Here is a 20932-nt window from a genome sequence, read left to right on the forward strand (position 1 = left end):
TTGGAACCTCATGCAGGAGGTCCTACTCTTCTCGAGGTCGGTTCAGCCTCGAGTCACACCTGGAAGCAGAAAGATTCATTAGATCTCCTGGTGTCATACAACACCAGTTGGAGTTCAGATACTAGGCTCTAATCTGTGTCTAAAGATTGCAAGCTGATACCCCTTTGTGGTGATGCGAACAATCATGGGAACCATGCCATACGCGGGTCACACTGACTACAGTTTCTCTCTCTATTCCAGGCCCCATTTCCTCACGATATGAAGGAAATGTCAAGTGGAGGATGTTTGATGGAATCAGGAGCGCTACCTTTGCTATGCGGTGGCTAGGAATCGAAGCATTCCTACAGCCTTCATGAGTGGATGACCTACCTTGGGAAGCATCTGAAGGTCATTTTTCAACAGACGACAGTATATAAGAATAGTAATCTGTATATGTGATAAATTCGGGAGGTCAAGACTGGAAGAGTTGATAGCAGCCACGTTCTACCTGACTGAGGGGAACTGATGTAGGAGAAGATTCCACGTTAGGACTAGATGAGTAAAGCGAACGTCATCTAGCACACTACGCGTTGGGAAAAGTCGAGACAGCATAGACACAATGAAGAGCGAGTTTTGTTCAGACCTACCATAGCGAGAACCTGGAGCAAGCAGGGCGGCCAACCTGACATAAGAGAGTCGTCTACTTGGTTTTGAGTAGCGATGTTTGCAATCTGACGGAAACTGTCTCGAACGTCCACCTAGCAGGTAATCCACCATGATCTTGTAAATGAGATCACCCCATGACCCATATCATGTAAAGGCTGCTATAGCGATGCGAGTGGTAAGCAACAAACGATAGGCAGAATTTTCTCATGCTAGAGCCTATGCCGATCTAAAAAGGAGGACTCTGCGACAAGAGAGTTGTAAGGCGAGAAAGAAGAGGTCAAGCGCAGATGGCAGGTACTACTGTAGTCGAAATGCGAGATGTGTACAAGAAGAGATTTGAGGGTCAGAGGGGGTGGTGGAAATGCTCCCAGACGGTCGGGTCTGGGTAAGGCAGACTATCCCCGGAAACGGCAATTCAATGACGATGAGGAATGATATGTGAGTGCGCTGTCCGACCAAGGCCGTTTGCGGTAAAGAACTCGCCTGCAGACCCAGCTATATCCAGGATGTAAAAACCTGCAGCATCTGCAGGGCCATGTGCTGCCCTGTGATAGGCAAGTCTGTGTTGTGGCAACCTGCCCAAATCAAACATCGATCGGCCTGCTGCCATCTCATGAATATGAATGCTAACAGAATAAGATTTAACAAGACAAGTTGAGATGAGGAGGCTGCTGCAGGGGAATCAGAATGACTGGGTAAGGCATCTGGGTGTGTAGTAAGTTACTTTCGAGTACGGGATTTGGAGTATAAGTACCGTACGGAATGGCGTGCGAATGAATGGTTCTGTGTTGCGATTCATGTTTGACTTTGGGGAGTGCACTATCCGATGACGCGACGGTGTAGGTGTGGATTTCCGTACTGGGATGAAAACACAAAAAACCCGCTGTCCAGCAGCCACGAAATTTCGAAGGGCGCGGGGGAAACGAGAAAACGATTAGTTCTCCCGAAGGAGCATTTTCTGGGGACCCGATTGCGACTGCATCGGTGCGGGGGCTTGCACCTTACTGGACATGCATTTGTATCAGTGCCGGGCCGGCCTTGGTACCGACGCAGTTCCTTCCGACCCGGCTTTGGTTCCGGAAGGCAGGAAGCAAGGCGCCGGGCGTCGCCGGGCGTGGGGGGAGAAGGAGCAAGGAGCACTGTGCAACAAAAGAAGACATTGGAAGGAGGCACCGAGGACGGCATACGTAGCTCTGCTCATACCTTAGGTACCACCTGTTTCTGTTTTGGGTATCCGTATCTACCTTAGTAACTTCCAGGTTGCAATCAACAAACTTCTTCTCTGCATCTCCTAACCAAGCAATCGAGATGCTTCATTGTGGCATTTCCCACCCGTTACATCGTCCGTGTTATGCAGTATCATTCGCCACCATCACTCACCATCACCAACTTTTGCTGCGTCAATACACGATGCGCCTTCGCACCTTCAAGTCCGATCCAAACTTCATTCATGCGTATCGACTGCCGCCTTCAGCTCCTCAATCAATATGAGCGCCTCAGTAAGCCCTGAGCCATAGCTATCGCAAAGTGTAACCAGGGCTAACGTTGGTATAGGCGAAAATTAGAACGCCGCGGAGAATGTCACCCAGGTGCTTAGTCGATTCAGCTCCAGCGAACCATCCTTCGGGAAGCACGCACGGCACGTTAGTCGATTTGAGAGAGATGGTGCCTTACCACGCTGTCGGAACCATTCCAATCGAAGCACGTTGTCTCAATGGATTAGTCGCCTACGCCGATGTGAGATGGAAATCTCCGGTCATGTCGGCTCCAAGGCCCAGGGAAAAGGGAGAAGAATGATGGTTTCACATCTTGGACACGCTTCTGCAAGCCTCGCCCGTCTCGCGTGCTCACTGTAGCCTGGGGGCCCAGCAGATTCCAGCCCAGTCTAGCCCAGCCCAAAGACGTTCGGCCGAGCCGTGGCCTCTCGAGGTCCAGCCACACCTCCGGCACTCGCCCTACGGCGAGCTCGTGCATCTTATGCATGGCAGACAGCCACCAGTCCAGGGTCACAGTGAAGTGACAGGGCAGGCAGCAAACGCCGCCGCTAAATCGCAAAAGCATGTCTCGGGGCCTCTTGCTTTTCTCATCCAACGCTAGTGAGCGGTGGCGCCACTGGCTTTGGAGGCTTGCAAAACATTGATCCAGCTCCGCGATGAATGCCATGCTTCTTCTCTGCATGAGCTCTGCAAGAAAGATCTGCGAGACGACTGCTTGGCTGCAAAGTGTCTGTGCCACGCACATGGGGGACATCTATTCGTGCGTCTGAACTCTGAACCTCATCAAACGAGCCTTGAATAGCGTCGCACACCGGCGCTTCGTCACATCGTACACACGGAGGAGTCTTGAACGTTTAACCCTCTGAACATGAGACCAGCACTTCTCGGCTGCGCCCAGTCGAATGCTGTGTTCCCCTTGATTCAACCACTCACTGGCTCCTCCTAAGATTACGAGCCGCAGCTCTGACAGCTCCTTACCGTCCATGCGTTGCTGTCACCCCAAAACTCTCAAGTAGACCAGACCAAATTCTTCTATCGGACATTTGTGGCAAGAAAAGGTCAAGCGCGACGGCCAGAGATATGTTCCGCTCAGGATGGTTCATCATCGTTATCATCATCGAAGCATCACTTGCCATGCATGTCAATCCATAACATAGGATATGCAAGTACACATACCTCCCTCGGAAATCTTGGGGTCGAGCTTGCAGTAGACTCGGCCGGCGTGGACCTACTATCTCCGTCCCTCCTACGTGCTGTACTGAAGCATTATATAAGCCGGCGGCGCCGTTCTGGTTGTCTCTAGACGCATACCGCGCACATGGGCATATTGAACCCCCATGCTGTCCCGTCAAAGCCGTTTTTGGCCTGGACCTGGTCTTGTCTGTTCTGCTGGAACGGGACATTAGGGTCTCGCCTTCTTCAGAAGATCAGGAACAAAGGTGAGTCAATCTTGGTTCGCCCACCCCCTTGAACACGACTTTGAGCCCCTCTCGAATTCTCCCAATCCGACTTTGATCCAGATGACATGACGGGGGCCCGGATTTCCCATTGCTCCCGTCTTGAAGGAAACCCCCCCTTGCCCTACAATGCGGTCCTAGCTTTAAGCTGAATCCTGCGTGGGCCCTCACCCCCTCCTCTCAGAGTTCCCTGGCCTGCATCCTCGACCCTCTCTCAGAGTCCCCGCTTCGCATCGCATCTTGGTTGCGCGACTCGACTCGCCTCGAGCTTATTGACCACCTTGACCTTGCCTTTGCCTGCGGCTCCGGCTCGACTTTGACTCCACGACCCTGCTTCCCTGAAGGGCTCCAGTCCAAAGACGCTCGCTCACCCCAGTCCCCGACTCCCCCGTCCCCGTCCCCATTCACCTGGCCTGACTTGCGTTGGGCGTAACAAGCGCGCGTCCTTCGTACTTTTGCCCATTTTTTGATGAGTCTCTTGGACTGGTCGCCTGTCCCATATCCGATCAAAGTCTCGTCCTTCCCTCCCTCGCCCGCCCAGTCCTCTCTCTACCCTTTCCTCATTCTCGTCCGGCCTTGCTCTACTTGTCTCTCGCCTCCACGTCCACATCCACGTCCGTCCTTCCACCCGTCGTTCCCCGCCATCGCCGATTTCCGCCTGCCGCAACGGCGGTCCCCTCCATCTCTTTCCCATACCATCCCACCGGTCTTGTCCTGCCCAGCTGTCCAGTCCTGTCCAGCACTATCCTTTCCTGCCCACCCGCAGCGAGCCAACCTGGCGCGGCATAACACAGGTTGAGATCTGCTGCTTCCCTCGTCACATCTCACTATCACGTACCTCGAGGTGTTGCTCTTTAAAGTAACAACCCCCCCCATACCCGAAAGCCCAAGCTTCCCCACTTACGGTTGTCCTCGCCTGCCCATCATCGCCCAGCGAGCTTGCTTGTCCGTCGTCGGAACATGTCAGAAAAGCTTGCTTGAAGAACCGACCCTTACTAGCTTCCCGCCCCCCGGGGGCAGAGCACGGAACCGTCTCTGCGGCTGCGGCTTCCGCACCCTCATCTCCTACCCGCTGCCTTCGCCCGTCATTCCCGTCAACGTACAGCAGTGAGAGGGAAGCATGAGCATACCTATGCTTACACTTATCCGCACCTGCTGTCTGCTGCTATCCGCCTCTCTACAGTTCACCTTCCGGGACAGCTTGTACACTTACAGTCACCTGTAGGCTGTAGTCTATACCGGTACCTTCGAAACAGCTCCCGCCCAGTTCCGCCCTCCCCCGCCATCCCCGCCGCTGCGACGTTTTTGGTGTAGGTGCGGCCGCTGCTGCTCCGATCTCCAACTCCACATCGTCTTCTGGTCGGATAACGGGCATCATCCAGGGTCCATGGACTGTCGGCTGATGCATCAACATCCTCGACAATGACCCGACCCAAGGTCCCAGAGGACAAGCGCCAACGGACTGCACAGGCCTGTGACACGTGTAAGCGACGAAAGCAAAAGGTAAGCATCCTCTTTTCCCCATCCCCAATCTACCCGATGTGCCCTGGTTTTGTTTCTTTTTCGTGGCAGAGCCCAAGTCCAAACCTGGCCGATCAGTACTATCGTTACTCTTTGTTGTCGTCTCTTCCCACCCTGTCCTGCTCGCTTCCCAGTCCATCACGTTTTACCCCAGCTGTCCATCCTGTTAGTGCTCTCAGTACCGGCATAGCCAGAGCCCCCCCCCTCCGCGGCGTTGCCAAACCGTCTTGACAGCTCCCCACCATTTCCTCGTGCCGGTCTTGGCTAGTCGCCAGAAGGACCAAGTACAATCCCATCCCAATTACCATGAATGGGAGTTCAGACTGCCCATCATTCAATACCTAGCTTATGTATCGGAAATTATCTCTTGTTGGGCAATTCTCCGGTCCGATATAGCGACGGATCCTCTAACCACGTTGATCGTGGCCTCGCAATTCGACCAAAATTACACTTTAATCGTGCCTACCCATGGAAGCTCCCCTCTCTGCCTTGATTGTCAATGTTACGTTGCCAACTAAGTCCGGTCCATCCAAGTGGGTGATGGGCATCCATGCAGATACACCATTCTCCATCTGTTTTCCGAGCTGTTTCTCGTAGAACATTTCGCACTCATTGCTGAATTCGCTGGACCCTTAAACGGGGCATCTCCTCGAGCACCCAGGGTGCCCCTCGTCAGAGCATGTCTTTGTGGGCAACCCGACGATCTGGTCACAGACTTCCCAGGATCATTGGTTCATCCCATGAAGTGCCCCAGTATCGATCTACAACGGGTTACCGCCTTGCCGGTCTCGTGTACACCGCATCCCGGTCTATCTGGATGACCTCAAGCTCGGCAAATGCTAGCTATTTGCAATTTTCCGAGACCTTGTCCCGTCCCCCTCCCGCATCACGTTAGTCGCCAAGTCACTTCCAGTCGCTGACCGATACTTGACAGTGCAACGGTGCTCGCCCTTGCGGCACTTGTACCAAGAGGAGTCTTCAGTGTACCTACACGACTAGCAATGGCTCCGAGCAGACCACCCCGGACCAATTAGCTTCTCCTTCCAAGCGTCGCAATATTGAAGAACTACCGACGGTGAAGCCAGCCGCCCCGGATGGCTCACTCACATCTGAGAGCCCCGCGGCGGCCACGACCCCATGGGACTCGAGACCGAACCAACCAGTCAACGATGCGAAACCAGCAGCCGGGTTTGATATAAAGCCATCCATCGAACAGGATCATGAAATGCTGGGAGTAGACCGCGAATTCGGTATTCGCTCCAGGCACAGCACCGCTTCAGGACCTGATGAAGAGACCTCGCTCATGCAATCTACCAGAATGTTGCAGGACCCTACAGGCAGACTCCGTATGTACCCTATGCCAGAGCGTTGTATTGCTTTTATTGCTAACCATGTAATCAGTCTATGTTGGCGACTCGGCCTCGTTGGCTTATCTACAGCTCATACGAATGATTGTGGAGGCGAGCGTTGGGCCCAGCGACTTTACCATGGATCCTAGCCGCCACAAGATAATGGAGGCCACCAGTGCTATTCCGGATAACATTCGGCCTCCACATATTCTGCCCGACAGAGATACAGCTAACGCACTGCTCGACTCCTTCTTTACGAATGTATGTGATTCCCTTGAGTACTTAGTCCGACGCTTATAAAGTTTGGTCGCTGACTTGTTACAGACTCACGGCCTGATCGAGGTCTTCAACAGAGCAGCATTTGAAAAGTCCGTGGAGGCCTGCTACACAGATCCACTGGCAGCGCAATCTTCTTTCCTCTGCTTATTGCATTTGACCTTTGCTATCGGCACTGTCTTGGGCACACCACTTCCCGGTAGCAAAGAAGACGTGATTTTCAAAAAGCTTCGAGCAAGTCGATATGACCGCGCCGAGCTATTCTTCAGGAGTGCCAAAGCACTTGGTGACCCCATTTCCGGATTCGAAGACGCGGACTTTTGGTCTGTGCAGGCACTGTCATTGATGGCTGTTTATATGCTAGCGATATCAAAACGTAACGCAGCATACGCCTACTTTGGTGAGGCCATAATTTGTTGTTCTGTGCGGAATATCATAGCTAATGCTTTCACTCTTAGGAATGGCGGTCCGTTCTGGCTTTGCGCTTGGCTTACACAGGGTCCACGAGAACCACTTTATTTTCAAAGGCGAGGAGATCCGGCTCCGCCGTAACCTCTGGAGAAGTCTGTTCGTTCTCGATCGGTTTCTCGCGGCGTCACTAGGCCGACCGGTTGCCATTGACGAAGAAGAGTGCTCTGTAGATGCGCTTTTGGTGTTTGAAAAGAACTCCCAAGGGGAATTGATCCGTGTTACGGATCCCGACAATGGGCTTGACGCCGCCGTGCGATCCTGTCGAATCGTTGGACAGATTCTCAAAAAGATTTACGCCCGCCGGCGAATTTCCGTCCGCCTCTCTCAAGAGATCTGGGAGCAGTGCAACACCTGGTACACAACTCTGAGCCCCGAATTGGCGGGTGACCGGGTGGCCGCCGATCCCAACAACCCAGCGCAGGGTATCGCGGCTCTTCATGTCAACCTCTTATACTGCCACTCTATTCTTTTACTGACTCGTCCATTCTTCCTCTGTCTTTTGAGCAAGGTTCACGGCGAGCGTAGCGGCCTTGCTCTCCCGGTCCCCCGCTGGATCAACCGCATGTCCAAGTACTGCGAGGCATGCTTACACGCTTCTAACCAGACTATCATCTACGTGCAAAAGGCGTTTGAGAGCAACTACCTCCCCCAACGAAACCCTTTTGTTCTGTATGTAACTACGATACTAGACTTCAAAATGCATTGTGCTAACACCTCCCGCAGCTATTTTCTCTTCGCAGCTTCACTCGTTATCCTGAGTAACGAATTTGCATCTATATACCCCAACCCGACTTACGGGGCCTCGATATCCAATACCATTGCTATCATGCGGTATTGTGCTACTAGCGACCCTCAGGCCAGTCGACTCCTCTTCATCCTCACATCTTTCCGCAACGTCGTCTACGAATTACAACAGAAGAAGACAGAGCAGCCAGCCATGCCCGCGCCCCCGACGCTATCCCCGACATCCCTCAACGACCCCATTGGCACCATCTTCAAGTCTTCTCGTAAAAATTCGCTGGCCGCCACTGTATCGGGCATGACAGGAAACAAAGCTAAACCAATGGCACCGCCGCCGCTGTCAATGAAGACGGACCATAGCTTTCCCACGTCTACAGGACCGTCAGCCGTCGCCTCGCCAGCGGGTAGTACCCCCAGCATGTCACAGGGCGACCAAAGTGCGCGGATGGGTGGTGACTCGGACACAGGTGATGGAGAGCTCGAGTTTGATCAGCTTTGGGGCTGGTCAGCTGTGCCCAATGCAAATTCTCGAGGGCCTCTTGCTTCGGGGCCAGCGTTGCCAGCTGGCGCCGCGATGCCTCCCGTCGCGGTAGCTGGGGTTGCAGCTCCGACCGTGAACGCACCCGTGTTCTCTACTCAAGGCCCCGGCCAGCAGCAGTTTCAAGGCTTTGCGAACTACGTTGTGCCTGGCGGTCCTAATGGTGCTGCGGTGCCGGCGGCCGGGCCTCCGGGGTACACGGCTCCCAGTGTACCAATGTACGTTCCGGCAGAATACTCCTAGTATGGGTAGTTCTGGAAGCATTTTGGGGTACCTGGTCTGCAGTGGTTATCACAGCAAGTAGCATATTTGTCGAACCAAGCCTGGGGGCACAGAAAAATGATTTTGGGAGGAAGCAAAGATACCCAGAGGATGACGAGGAAGGCAATCATTTCTTTCTAACAAAACTTAGATTAGGGGGAAACAAAGGGGTGCTTAACGTCGACGGGTTGACTTCTGATTCATTTCGGAGTGAACATTGTGACGGATACTGTATTGTACTGCTACGAGGGCCGGACTACCGGCCGCGATGATAGAAGTTGGAAACGAGGGGGAAAGGAACGAATAATGCCAAGCAACAAGGTTAGGGGGAAACACTAAAGGAAAAAGCTCCACGCCGGGCCAGAGAATACCAAAAAGTTCTATGTTATCTACTTGTATTTCGGCGACCGACAAGAAGAAGGTTGCGTGCCCAACTAAACAATTACTTTTGTAGCTATGGAGGATGTTGAAATACTCTCCTTTGTCACTTTATCAGTGTCTATGGGGGATCGGATTGACAGCGAGATTGCGCCGTGGCCGACTTGATGCTGCCCATGGTCTCGGCCAACAAGCGACTGACTGGCTGTCTTACTAGCAAGCGTACCCGTCCCTCATTGCAAGGGGGCAAAATTCCATCTTCAAGGTATGTTTGTGTATACTCGATGGATTATTGGCCCCAAGGGACTGTATTATTGCCACCGCCACCGCCGTCGTCGTCGTCGTCGTCCAGATACTGGTTGTTCTCAAGGGGTTGTACCGTGGCGGCGTAAAGGGGCCGAGGAGAGCGGAGGGATTGAGTCGAGGAGGAGGAGGAGAAGGAGGAGAAGGAGGAGGAGGAGGCCGTCGTTCTCTTCGGCCAGAGAGATTCGATCAAAGCAACTTCGTCGACGAGGGGCCTCAAGGGCCGAGGGTATCGAAGAGGAGTTGGTTTTCGTTTTGTTTCGTTTCGTTCGTTATGGGGGGTAAGGAACAGTATCTGCGCCGAGTCGATTCGTCTAGTTGAATTAGTAAGCTTCACTGGTGGCCTCTTCGTTCTATCGAGAGCTCTTCTATCGAGCGCGAAATGTGTAGGGATGTGCGTCTTGGGATCAAGACGAGGCTCGTCTGCTGAGCGAGATGAAGAGATCAGTTTCCTTTGTTAGAGAACCACAACTCCAAAAAAGATATCCAGGTTCTGGAGGGTGACGTGAAGGGACTATTGCTCAACGAGGACAGAGTAGAGGCAAGAAGGCGAACGATATGGTAAGCTAGATGCGATTACTCTCTTCTCGTTTTCGGGAACCATATCTAGTAGCTAGATTTACTACGGGAAACCCAGCCCAGGAGGTGGTAGTGCTTTTGACCGGCTGGCCGTCAAAACTCCGAGCCGGCCAGCCCGGATTCCCTCCCCTCCTTTTTCGCACCAGCGGCTTGACGGCGCCCGAATATTCTCAACCTGTGCTATCTTCGAATACTGTGGACTTGAGCCGCACTGTTGGGGACCGGCTTAGGAAGAAAGTTTCCGGCACGATGAAGCGCGTGGCCGCCACAGCGCTCTGGCGGAGTCTAGACTCCCGTTGGGACTTGATGCGTGGCGTAGAAGGCGGTCCCCTCGGAGGCCACGAAGAGGGCTAACGCATATCTAGCGCCAGGAGGAGCATCAGCCCTGTGGCAATGATTCAACTGCTCAGCAGCCCAACACTATCAAGTCACACTAATGCAGTTGGAGATGAGGCTGACAGCTGGATTCCGTCCATGGTGTCATTTCCCCTGCGGACACCTGCTGTTGTTCACGATTCTTAGTTCGTACGACGACGTTGATATTACCAGGGACGTCAACAATCAATTGGGAGCCCCGAGGACCCCGCGGAAGATCCGCCCCCCTTAGTTGCGCGGGATTACGATAGATCACCGCCGCTTGTCTCAAACTCCAGCCCTCTCCTCCTCAGCCTTCTTTCAAGTTCCTTCGACCTGTCTACTTCTTTCTACGCTCCTTCTTCACGGTGAGACATCTGGGAAGACAACAAGCAAGACATGACAGGGGAGGTGAAGGGGGGGGGGCATCGTCTTCTCGAATCTCGCGGGAGTCCGCGATGGTTTTAGCGGCAGCTTCGGTTGGAATGTCATCCAGATACGGAGTGTGGTATCGGGAGGGCAAATTAGCTTCCTCCTCTCTATCCTGTGACTAATTAGTGTGAGCCGCGCGCGACTGATAGCTTTCCTCGGAGGAGCCCGTTTCTGGGCGGCGTTGGGACCGGGGAGGGCGGTGTGAGACTGGTGGTGGTGGTGGTGGTCCAACGGCGAACCCGTGAGGTTACAGCCAATCCGTGATCACTGATCAGTGAATCCCCAAATTTGAGAAAAGTCTCGGCCCTATAATTCTTCGTACGATCTGTGCATACCGCCGCGGAGACTCGGGCAGAAAAAAACGGAAAAAAAGGGGGGGGGGGGGAAAGCAAGCTGTGCATTCGGTGGCATTCCAGACATGGTTCTAGAAACAGAGGGAGAAACTGGAGGTGGGTTGAATCTGTCATGCAAGGGAGGGTTGTTAGCACCGATCCTGATCCTGATCCTTTTTGCATCTGGATTCTACGACATGGTGGCATGCAAACATGTGTGACATGGTTCGAGCATATGACAAAAGTGCAAACAATGCTGCAGTACTCTACTCTAGCTCTGTAGACCGGATGTCAAAATAAAGTGGGAAAAAGTGGCCGGACCGAAGTTGCATCACAGTAGGCCGCATCATTGTGGCCGTTATTGCCTGCCCCTGGGAACACTCGGTCAAAGGGGTATATGCAGTCACGTATGTAGTGTATGCATCGAACGACTTTACACAGCTTACATCATGAGCTCCAAGTGAGGCCGCCGGGGGTTACGACACGGGGACTAGTCAAAACTGCCGTTGATTGCTGTACCCGGTTCGCAGACTTTTGACAGGGCCTGCAACGGCGTTCACCAACTTCCAACTCGCTCCATCTCGACGATGGGCAAACTCGGCGAAATAAAGAATGCAACATTGGCATCAACGGCAGCCAACAAGGAATAGAAAAGATTGGGGGAGCTTTGCGGCTGTTGGATCCCCGAAGAAGCTACTGTTGCCGAAAGCCCACATCAAGAAGCTTGAACTTTGAAAAGCCCATGGAAATCTTCTCCTACCCCCACTCCGGCCGGCATCTCTCAAGTCTGCAGGTGATTCGTAATGACAATTCGAAAAGACGATGTCAGCTATAGCGGGCTCCACCCTTTCGGCCGGTATTTCGTATCGCGGCATTGGATTTTTGGGGCACTGGCAATTCCATCATTTTCTTGGCAATATATCAGACTTTTGAAATCTTGGAAACTGCACTCGACGGAGCGTGGACAAGCGCGGACTCTCCGCAAGCAGAAAAAAAGCTTTCCCTGGCTCGGTTGAAGTACGGATATTTGTGTCCTGTTTGGAAGAAGTTCTGCCCTTATTGAGGAGCCTCACGGATTACTCTAGGGTGTCAAGCCTCAATGACACAAAGTCCAACCTGACAGCTCGCTCAGGCCCCCGAGGACAACGACATCACACCCCGTTTCTTTGTATGCTAATCAATGCTCGCACTCTTTCTGATGGAAACCCTTCTCCCGGACTTAAACATGATCTGCTTACAGGAAACAACGCTCGAAACAGAGAGCAAGCTCCACTCAAAGCGACTCCGTTTCCCACTAGCACTTTTCGCCCCCGACAAAAAAGCAACCCCACTCTGCCCACCGGTGCCACTCAAATGGAACGGCAAACAAAAAAGAATTGGTGCTTCCCCCACTCACACTACGACGTCCAGGTCGGGTCCCTGCGAGGCGCGTTTTGCCCGCGCTCCGCCCCGCCCGACCGCGGCTGCCCCCGTAAAGGACCCATCCAACGGCCCCGGCGGCTCAAGACCCCGAACCGTTAGCGCCAATAAATAACCCGCCGCGCGCGTTGGACATTTCGCGCCCGGGTTGCACCTGTCAAAAATCGACTCCCCCACCCCTTTCCTTTCTCCGTTTCTATTGCCCAGGTTGCCCATCTCCATGACAAGGTGGTGGTGGTGGAGAAGGAGGAGGAGGAGGAGGAGGAGGAGGAGGAGGAGGAGGAGGAGGAGGAGCGTGCGGTAAACACATTATCTGCCCACTACCGCTGCGACGTCGTTGGTTTCGGGCCCCCGAGATCCTAGATGTGAGATCTGCGTGTTTCTCTCTCGCTCTCCCTCCCACTCTCGGACTCGGAATACCGAGCTTGCAGTAGGGCCTGAGACTCAAGTGAGATACTCATGGACTACCTTATCCATAGTGCGGACTAGCCATGCGATGATACTAGTCCATGGTGCTGCCTGAGCTGAGAGATGGCCAAGTTACGGCGGGCTCGGCCGGTCGTCACTTTGTATGCTCCTGGGCTGTCTTGTGGCGTCGAGGCGCAGCCCTTGGGCGAAGGACATCGGCCGATGTGGTCCCGAGGCGTGGGTGTAAGGGGGTATGTTGGTATACACGCCAGCACGGCAAGGTCTTTCAGCCGGTATGAAGTCCAATAATCTGTATTGAACTGCGTATGTATGTGGAAGGAGGAAGCTGTGGGCGTAGGTAGCCTACAATTCCTCCCTCGGGTAGAAGTAAGGGGAAAGGGCTGTTTGCAACGGCCCAAACCACCTTTTAAAACCCCTTTTTCTGCCGTCAGCAGTCTAAAATTAACGAGGTGTCACGGTCGTACCGCGAGTCTCCCTACTGGGAACTCTAGCCAAATTTTGGCAAGATGGCTCGCCAGCGTTCATGTCGACCAGGTAGCTTCACCGGTATCAAGACGGGTTCTGGGCTGGAATGAATGCGCTCAGTGTGTGATGGATATTTCCACCAATTTCTGATTTCGAGCGAAGCAGGGGAGATACTCATCAAAAGTGGACGCAACCGATGACGGCTCCGATTGCTTGCTCTCACAAAGTGCTGTTCTTACGACGTACCTCACTTTCTTGTGTTGTTGTGCGAAAAGGAAGTCATGCAGAAGCACTTGGACGTAGCGTCCTCTCTTACATACACATGCACGAATCTTTTCCCTAGGAATGCTGTAAAACGGAAAGTAGAAATTAGACTCAACTCGCGTGAAATAGAGAGTATACACAATAAATAATCCATCCTTAATATTCGTGGTAACCAGCCCTTCTACCCATTTGACCATCCATATCCATTGTCCAACGGGTCTTTCCGAGTAAACCCCCTTTACAAAGTTGGGGGGAAATATGCAGGAGCAATATGGAACGTATCTCCATGTCTCTCTCCTAATGTTCCCTGTGTTTTACGGCTCTTTAGTGATACAAAGTTCCTCTTTTTAAACCTGTTTTGACGCCCTTGTCGATACTCACCAGCTTGTCGGACCAAACTTTGTTCCAGGCGCGGGCGTGGCCTGGATAGCCGTGCCCTGCGCGTCCATCGTTGCAGTCACGATATCATTGCCCCACCATTTAGGCGGCTCAATCTTGTTAAGCGTGAAAGCCAAGAAGATGACGAGCGTGGCGAGCGCCAGGCCGAGGTCGAGACCGGACGAGGTGAGATAGTTGAGGCGCGACCACCAGCCAAAGTGCTTCTTGCGAATGTGGTGCTGGAAGACGTAGCCGACGATACCCCAGGAGAGGTAGTTGAGGGGCGTTGCGGGAGGGATGGCGCCGGCACCGCCAAAGATAAGGGGGGCCATGAGGTACTTGACGGGGGATTTGGGCCACTTGAGGGCGGCGAAGTAAAAGATTACGGGCAGGATGGCGCCGAGGCCGAAGAAGATAAAGAGGCCGGAGTAGACCTGGCCCGGGGAGAACATACGAGCGGGACCGATGAGACCCCAGATTACGGATGCTGTACGAAGGCTGTTAGTTCTGCTTGATACGGGAGGGAAATGGGTTTGAGGGGTTGGGTGCGGACGACGTACCGGCAAAGAAGACGCGGCCACCCGGGCAAGAGAACTTGTTCTCCTGGTGCGGCGTGCAGACATCGGGGATGTTCTTCAATGCGGCGTTGAGCACGGCAATCTGGATGAAGCAGGAGAAGGTGGTTGCAACGACTTGGCACATGAACATGGTTCTTGGCGGGATCTTCATGTAGTGGCCAAACTTCAAGTCAGAGACGAAGCTGAGGGACTGAGACATGGTGATGTAGCCAAAGGTCTTGAAACTGTGCAAGTTGTCAGCACGAGAAGAATTGATGAAATCGTAGCACAGTGATACTTACATCATGAGTGCGAGAGGTCGCCCAGGTTGGATGTAACCGTAGATGAACTCCGTCAACACGTTCAAACCAATCTGGTTGTTCGTGACGGCCTGGATGATACCAATGGGCAGCGAGAAGCCGAAGGAAATGGCAACCGCCAAAAGGAAGGCCCACCAGGTGAGATTAGTTGGGTAGTACAAGACGGTCACGAAACCGAGACCAAGCATCTACACGCGTGTTAGTGCATGGCGACAACCACAAAACCTAGGAAAGTTACTCACGATCACGAACAGGCCCATGTACCAGCAAGTCGGCGCCTCCTTGTACTTCTTCATGAGCTTCATGTGGATATCGGGCTGCTCCTTGTTGCTGTTCCTGTATTGGGCCCAAATCTGCTTTCCGTTGTGCAGATAGTGTAGACGATTAGAGAAGCGATGGCAGCGAATGACAGACCGTAAGACATGGCGAACGTCGTGCTGATGAACAGCGGTGAGTAGTTCTTGTACGCCTCCTCGTTCAGTGTAAGCTGAGGGGTGAGGATGCGAGATGTGTTGTACGGGTTACCCGTGTTGTCGTACGTGCCCGAATCGCTCATGGGCAGGAACTGAGCGTACCACACACCGCTGTAGTGGAAGACAGAGCAGCCGATGATGAAGAAGGTGACAACACCGATGAGGGTGTTGGCAATGGCGTGCCATGGGGGAATGAGCGGGGAGCCGACGAATCCGGAGATCTGAGTCCAGTCGAGAGTCAACGGCAGAAGAGACAGACCGCTCGTTCCACCAAACAGCTGGTTAATGATAACGTTGTTCGGGGCAATCCAGGTGGCAAATGCCATGATACTAAGGAATTGGGCGAGGAACCCGGGGATCCAGTAGTAGCAGAACGAGCCCAGAACAATGATGCCGAACCACTTGTATCGGGGCATGCTGCCACCGATGAAAGTGGGATCGGGCCTGTCATTCGTCTCATACATGGCATTCATCAGAGTGACAGAGACCAAGTTTCCGGGCCAGATCATAGCAGCCGGGTAGACTAACAGTAGAGTTAGCAAACCTGAACCTTAGCTTTCTAGGTGAGTACGCACCGAGGAACTTTCGCATGATGCCGGCGATTCCGTAGCCCAAGGACTGGGTGGAAATGGTGAGAAGCAGTTGAAAGACGATGCCAAAGTCCTGCTTGTAGAACACCAGCTGGGCCAGAATAATGTCGGTGGCGTAGGCAACCGAAAAGGATACACCGGCCATCACGACAATGATGGAGTGCTCCCTTGATGTTGAATGGTCCCGGGTTCAAGCTCCACTTGATGCCAAAGGTCTTGAATTGCTTCGTAGGCATCACCTTGGCCCAACCCTGACCGATAGGCCATGCAATAATCTGCGCAATTAGAGGACCAAGACCAATGGAAGGCTGTCGTAGTGAGAACAATGTGTTCATTGAGGCACCAACAGTGACCAGCATGAGACCAATAGTCCAGGCTCGGATGGTGTTGCAGGGCATATCTTCGTCGTAGTTGCGAACGGCTGCGCGTACTTCGGGATACGGTGAGTCCTCCTCCTCCTCCCTCTTCATAGCCAACTCATCGTCGACCTCTTCGGTTGGTGTCGATGCCGCATTACGAATTCTCGTCTCGTACTCTTCGGGCAGGTTCGGATCTAAGAGAAGTTCATGTTCGGACCCTTGCTCATCTTCATCATCATAGCCGTGATAGACACTTGACTCACCCCATTGCGAGAGCCTCTCTTTCAAGTCTTCGACCGGGTCACGGTCTGAGAATCTTGAGGTGGTAGAGTCGGCGGGATTGATCTCGCGCCCACTGACCTCCACCTCCGCTTTGGTATCGAGCCCGCGATCGTTGTCCGCCATCATGGGTCCTGAAGCCGTACCAGACGACTTGCCATTAGATGGTTGGGGCATGTTGATAGTATTCCCAGGAGTGTGGGAGCACAATCATCGACGACAGGGTCAAAACGTCCAAAAGCAGGAGGAGGCAGTGGGTTTCTATATAGGGGGGGAAGAGTCTAAAGTGTCTAGGCGTATGGCGTTGGGAGAGAGAGGGAGAGAGGCGGGAGACGGGAACCCGCTGAGGTACGAGCTACGAGCGCCGATCCCAGACCAACATGAAGCAAAGGCTAAAATTGAGCCTCTGGTTGTACTCGATAAGCCTCTGGTATGTACAGAGTCTCTTTCGAGGCCTACAGTGAGTGTGGCGTGATTGGACCTGGGACTCGAATGAATCAACCTCGCAGGTGCTTAGTAGTGCGTGGTACACAGGAGGGCCGACCCCGTGCTCGCAGAAACAGGGTGATGCTCGGCAGGAAAGGACGGGCGATCCGCAGACTGGGATCAGACTGAAGGATGGCGAGGGTGAGGGCGATGACTGGAGCGAATGATGGTGGAGGGGTGTGATGCTGTGGGATGATCGGACGGCCAGAGAAGTCGAGAGAAAGACGAGGGCAAAGGCATGAATGGGGGCTAGTCTCAAGGAAGGCGAGTTTCCCGACTGGTGACACTGCTCGGACAAGAAGATTGGGCTCGAAGTGGTTGCAGAGTTCTCATAGGACGAGTGGTCATTGATGATAAGAAGGGAAACAAATGCGACGCTGAAACCAAGCTGCGGCACAACTCAGCACAGATGCAGTGTGGTGTGGCGACTCGAGGCCCGGATACAGAGCCGCAAGTTTGCGGGGATGGACTTGATGAAGGCGGACGTTGAGTTTTGCAGATGCCGAGATGCGATGGGAGACCCTGCAAGGCGGGATGGCCAGGCTTCCGAGTGTGCCCTGAGTTCCTGAGTTCCTGTGTCTCTGTGTTCCTGGCGGGCTCGTTTGTTTCTCTTGGTTGCTCAACCTGGCGATGATAACGATTTGGAATGCCGGGAAGACGTCGATGTCTGAAACGTGGCTCAATGGAACGGTTGGTGAGATGAGATGTCGTCCTCCAGGGATTGGCGATCTTTGAATGGCTGGACTAGTTCACCTCCTGGAGTGAAGTTGAGCAGGATGATCCGATGGTGCGGTAGAGGATGTTACCTCCTAGTCTCATGAGGCTGCAATAGAGAAGCAAGTTAAGAAAAGCTTCTTCTACATGGAAGAAGCGTCGGCTTGTGGGAGACTACTGTACGTGTAACTCAGAGAAAGATACCTAGGAAAGACAGGAAGTGAGTGAAAGAAAGAGTGAGTGAGAGTGAGAGCGCATGCGCCAGTCGCAACGTGTGTCGTTGCGCAGCGTTGCGTTGCGTTTCCGACGCAGAGGCCAAGGTCCCCGGTTCTGACCAATCATCTGACACCTAAGAGGCTGAATCCAGAATTCCAGACCCAAAACCCCCATTGAGGCGACGTTAGTGTCCCCCGCTTCCCGCTGCAGTTGCCCGCCTTTTAGGCCCAGGGCATTCGCCCAGAAGGGGGTCAATGGAACTCAAGATAAGGTACCATGCGCTACTGAGATCCCGACACTGTGGCCTCAGCACCGAAAGGCCCCCTTTTTGGCTGTTCATTCTTCGCTTTGACAGCCCCTGACAGCACAGTGTTTGCATGCAGCCCCTGCAGCGACAGGTCGACAATCTGCACTTATCGACACCTCAGCTGAGGTACCTAGCGAATGCCGAGTACGTACTCTCCCGTCAAGAACGCGCTAAACTGCATCTGTGCGGCGCAGCAGAAGCGACCCGACCGCGCTTTTTCCTACGTCTCTACCTATCCGTAACATTGTTCAGACTTCAACTGTCCTACAGACCACTCAACCATCCTTCACCGTCGCTGCCGACTTAGCCATTGACACGGAGGACCCTACCGCATCGACTTGCCATCATCTCTACCAGCCATAGACATATCGCCCCAGCGCAGCCTGTTCCCTTTTCATCCCCGCCCTTTCCACTTTGTCGTTTGCTACCTTATTCCAACCATTTACATGTTGGTGCGTCTGTAGTACAAAACGACACACAGATATTGACCCTGGCTATGGCACAAGAGTCATGCGACGAGTTGTCGTGACAGGGCTCGGCGCCATTTCGCCCTTCGGTGTTGGCGTGCGTACCACGTGGAAACGTCTGTTGGCTGGAGAATCAGCCATCACCAGTGTGGCTGACTTTGAGCCGCAAAACCGCTGGAAAGATCTGACGAGCACAGTTGCTGGCGTAGTCCCCAGTCATGGCTCAGGTCCCGATCAGTGGCGGCCGGGCGACTGGCTGGACGCCACGGAACAACGTCGCATGTCCAAGTTTGCCCAGTACGCTGTAGCATGCGCCGACATGGCAATGAAAGATGCCGGGTGGAATCCGCAGAGCCAAGAGGACAAGGAGGCCACAGGTGTGTGCCTTGGCAGCGGTATAGGAAATCTGGAGGAGATTTACGAGACGAGCTTGGCCTTCAACCAACAAGTGAGATCTCGCTGCAGTGATCGACAAGCGAAGCCAAGCTAAAGTCTGTTCTGGTAGGGCTACAAGAAGGTTTCACCACTCTTCGTTCCCAAGATTCTCATCAACTTGGCTGCCGGCCATATCTCAATGAAGTACGGATTACAAGGCCCCAACCATTCCGTCACTACCGCCTGTACAACGGGTGCTCATTCCATTGGAGATGCGATGCGATTCATTGCTTTTGGGGATGCCGGCGTCATGGTTGCTGGCGGAACGGAATCCTGCATCCATCCCCTGACCTTTGCTGGTTTCGGGAGGGCAAGGTCCCTCTCCACAGCTTACAACCACAACCCCCACGCCAGCTGTCGTCCCTTCGACCGCGACCGCAATGGTTTCGTCGTTTCGGAGGGGTCGGCAGTCCTTGTCCTGGAGGAACTTGAGCACGCCAAGGCCCGCGGCGCCAACATCTACGCGGAGGTGAGGGGCTACGGCTGCAGCGGCGACGCGCATCACATGACGGCCCCGCGGGAGGACGGACACGGAGCCTTCCGCGCCATGAAGCTTGCTCTGAAGAACGCGGAAGTTCGACCGGCCGAGGTGAGCTACATCAACGCGCACGCAACAGGGACACAGGTTGGCGATGCGGCAGAAGCTTCCGCGATACGAAGCATCATGACAGGCGAGGAGGGTTACGCAGACGAGTCGCAGGTGACTGTGAGCAGCACCAAAGGCGCCGTTGGCCATCTGCTAGGGGCGGCTGGCGCCATTGAGGCCCTGTTCGCCGTGCTATCGGTTGCAGAGGTGAGTCGCGGCTATTGGGTTTCTGAAACCAGAACCTTATCTTCCCCAGACTTTCTTGTCTTTTTCTGCCCAACCGAACCTTTTCCTCTGACTCTTAATCAAAAGGATATCGTGCCGCCTACGCTGAACCTCGAGAACCCAAATGTCGGGGGATCCATGAACATGGTACCCCTCGAGGCACAAGCGAAACAGGTTAACGTTGCTATTTCGAACAGCTTTGGCTTTGGCGGGACGAATGCCTCGCTGGTTTTTTCCAAACTACGTTAATTGAGGACAGCCGTGCCGATGGAATCAGAAGAACCATGCGATGACGGCTGCGCCCGCGGAATGTCTAAATTGGCTCTGGCTTAGACTCAGACTTTGTACAGACCACAGGAGAGGCTTTATGGAAAGCTTCGCATTGTAAGACTTGATGTATGATTGGTTACGAGAATTGTAAGAGATAGAATTGCCGACATACGTACGCGGCCACTACGAGCTTAATCTCTCCTTTAACATCGGATACGAGCGTTTCCAGGGCTTAAAATGGCTTTGGGTGCAAAGTAACGAGCCTTGAGTGAGGCTTATAGTGAGAGTCCGCTCTACACAATACCAATGAAGCTAGAAGACACCTGTAAAGAAGAGAAATAGCCGATGCCTGTTTCTAAACTACATAATGCTAAACGCCAAGACCAAAGGTAAGGTAATTGAGCATCGCGGCATTGCCAATCCAAAGGAGTTGAGTGGTGTTCGCCTACAGTGTACAGACCCTCTAGAGAAGCACGGTACCCAGGTGCGGTGGACATGGCCCGAAGTTCCGCCGACCTGGCATGTGCTAGCTCGAAATTTCCAATTCGATGTGTTCATGA

At 53.5% G+C, this 20932-nt stretch overlaps 3 protein-coding genes across 3 annotated transcripts; 2 read left to right on the plus strand and 1 right to left on the minus strand.

Moving 5' to 3' along the window:
* Window positions 1-6437: 6437 nt before the first annotated feature.
* N0V96_007974 (uncharacterized protein) lies at window positions 6438-8737 on the plus strand (the record flags this gene model as incomplete). Its single annotated transcript, XM_065758176.1, has 4 exons — window positions 6438-6469; window positions 6771-7144; window positions 7203-7884; window positions 7939-8737. The coding sequence occupies 4 exons, from the start codon at window positions 6438-6440 to the stop codon at window positions 8735-8737; spliced, it is 1887 nt and encodes a 628-aa protein (XP_065613318.1).
* Window positions 8738-14087: 5350 nt separating this feature from the next.
* On the minus strand, window positions 14088-16843 carry N0V96_007975 (uncharacterized protein; the record flags this gene model as incomplete). Its single annotated transcript, XM_065758177.1, has 7 exons — window positions 14088-14575; window positions 14649-14890; window positions 14948-15153; window positions 15208-15318; window positions 15348-15961; window positions 16014-16195; window positions 16230-16843. The coding sequence occupies 7 exons, from the start codon at window positions 16841-16843 to the stop codon at window positions 14088-14090; spliced, it is 2457 nt and encodes an 818-aa protein (XP_065613319.1).
* Window positions 16844-18526: 1683 nt separating this feature from the next.
* CEM1 (Mitochondrial beta-keto-acyl synthase) lies at window positions 18527-20351 on the plus strand (the record flags this gene model as incomplete). The annotated part of the gene is made up of 4 exons (XM_053194365.2): window positions 18527-18533; window positions 18871-19304; window positions 19362-20084; window positions 20190-20351. The coding sequence occupies 4 exons, from the start codon at window positions 18527-18529 to the stop codon at window positions 20349-20351; spliced, it is 1326 nt and encodes a 441-aa protein (XP_053048215.2).
* Window positions 20352-20932: the final 581 nt, after the last annotated feature.

This window comes from Colletotrichum fioriniae (assembly GCF_027942845.1).
Source record: "Colletotrichum fioriniae strain IMI 355084 chromosome Unknown scaffold_9, whole genome shotgun sequence".
Lineage (NCBI taxonomy): Eukaryota > Fungi > Ascomycota > Sordariomycetes > Glomerellales > Glomerellaceae > Colletotrichum > Colletotrichum fioriniae.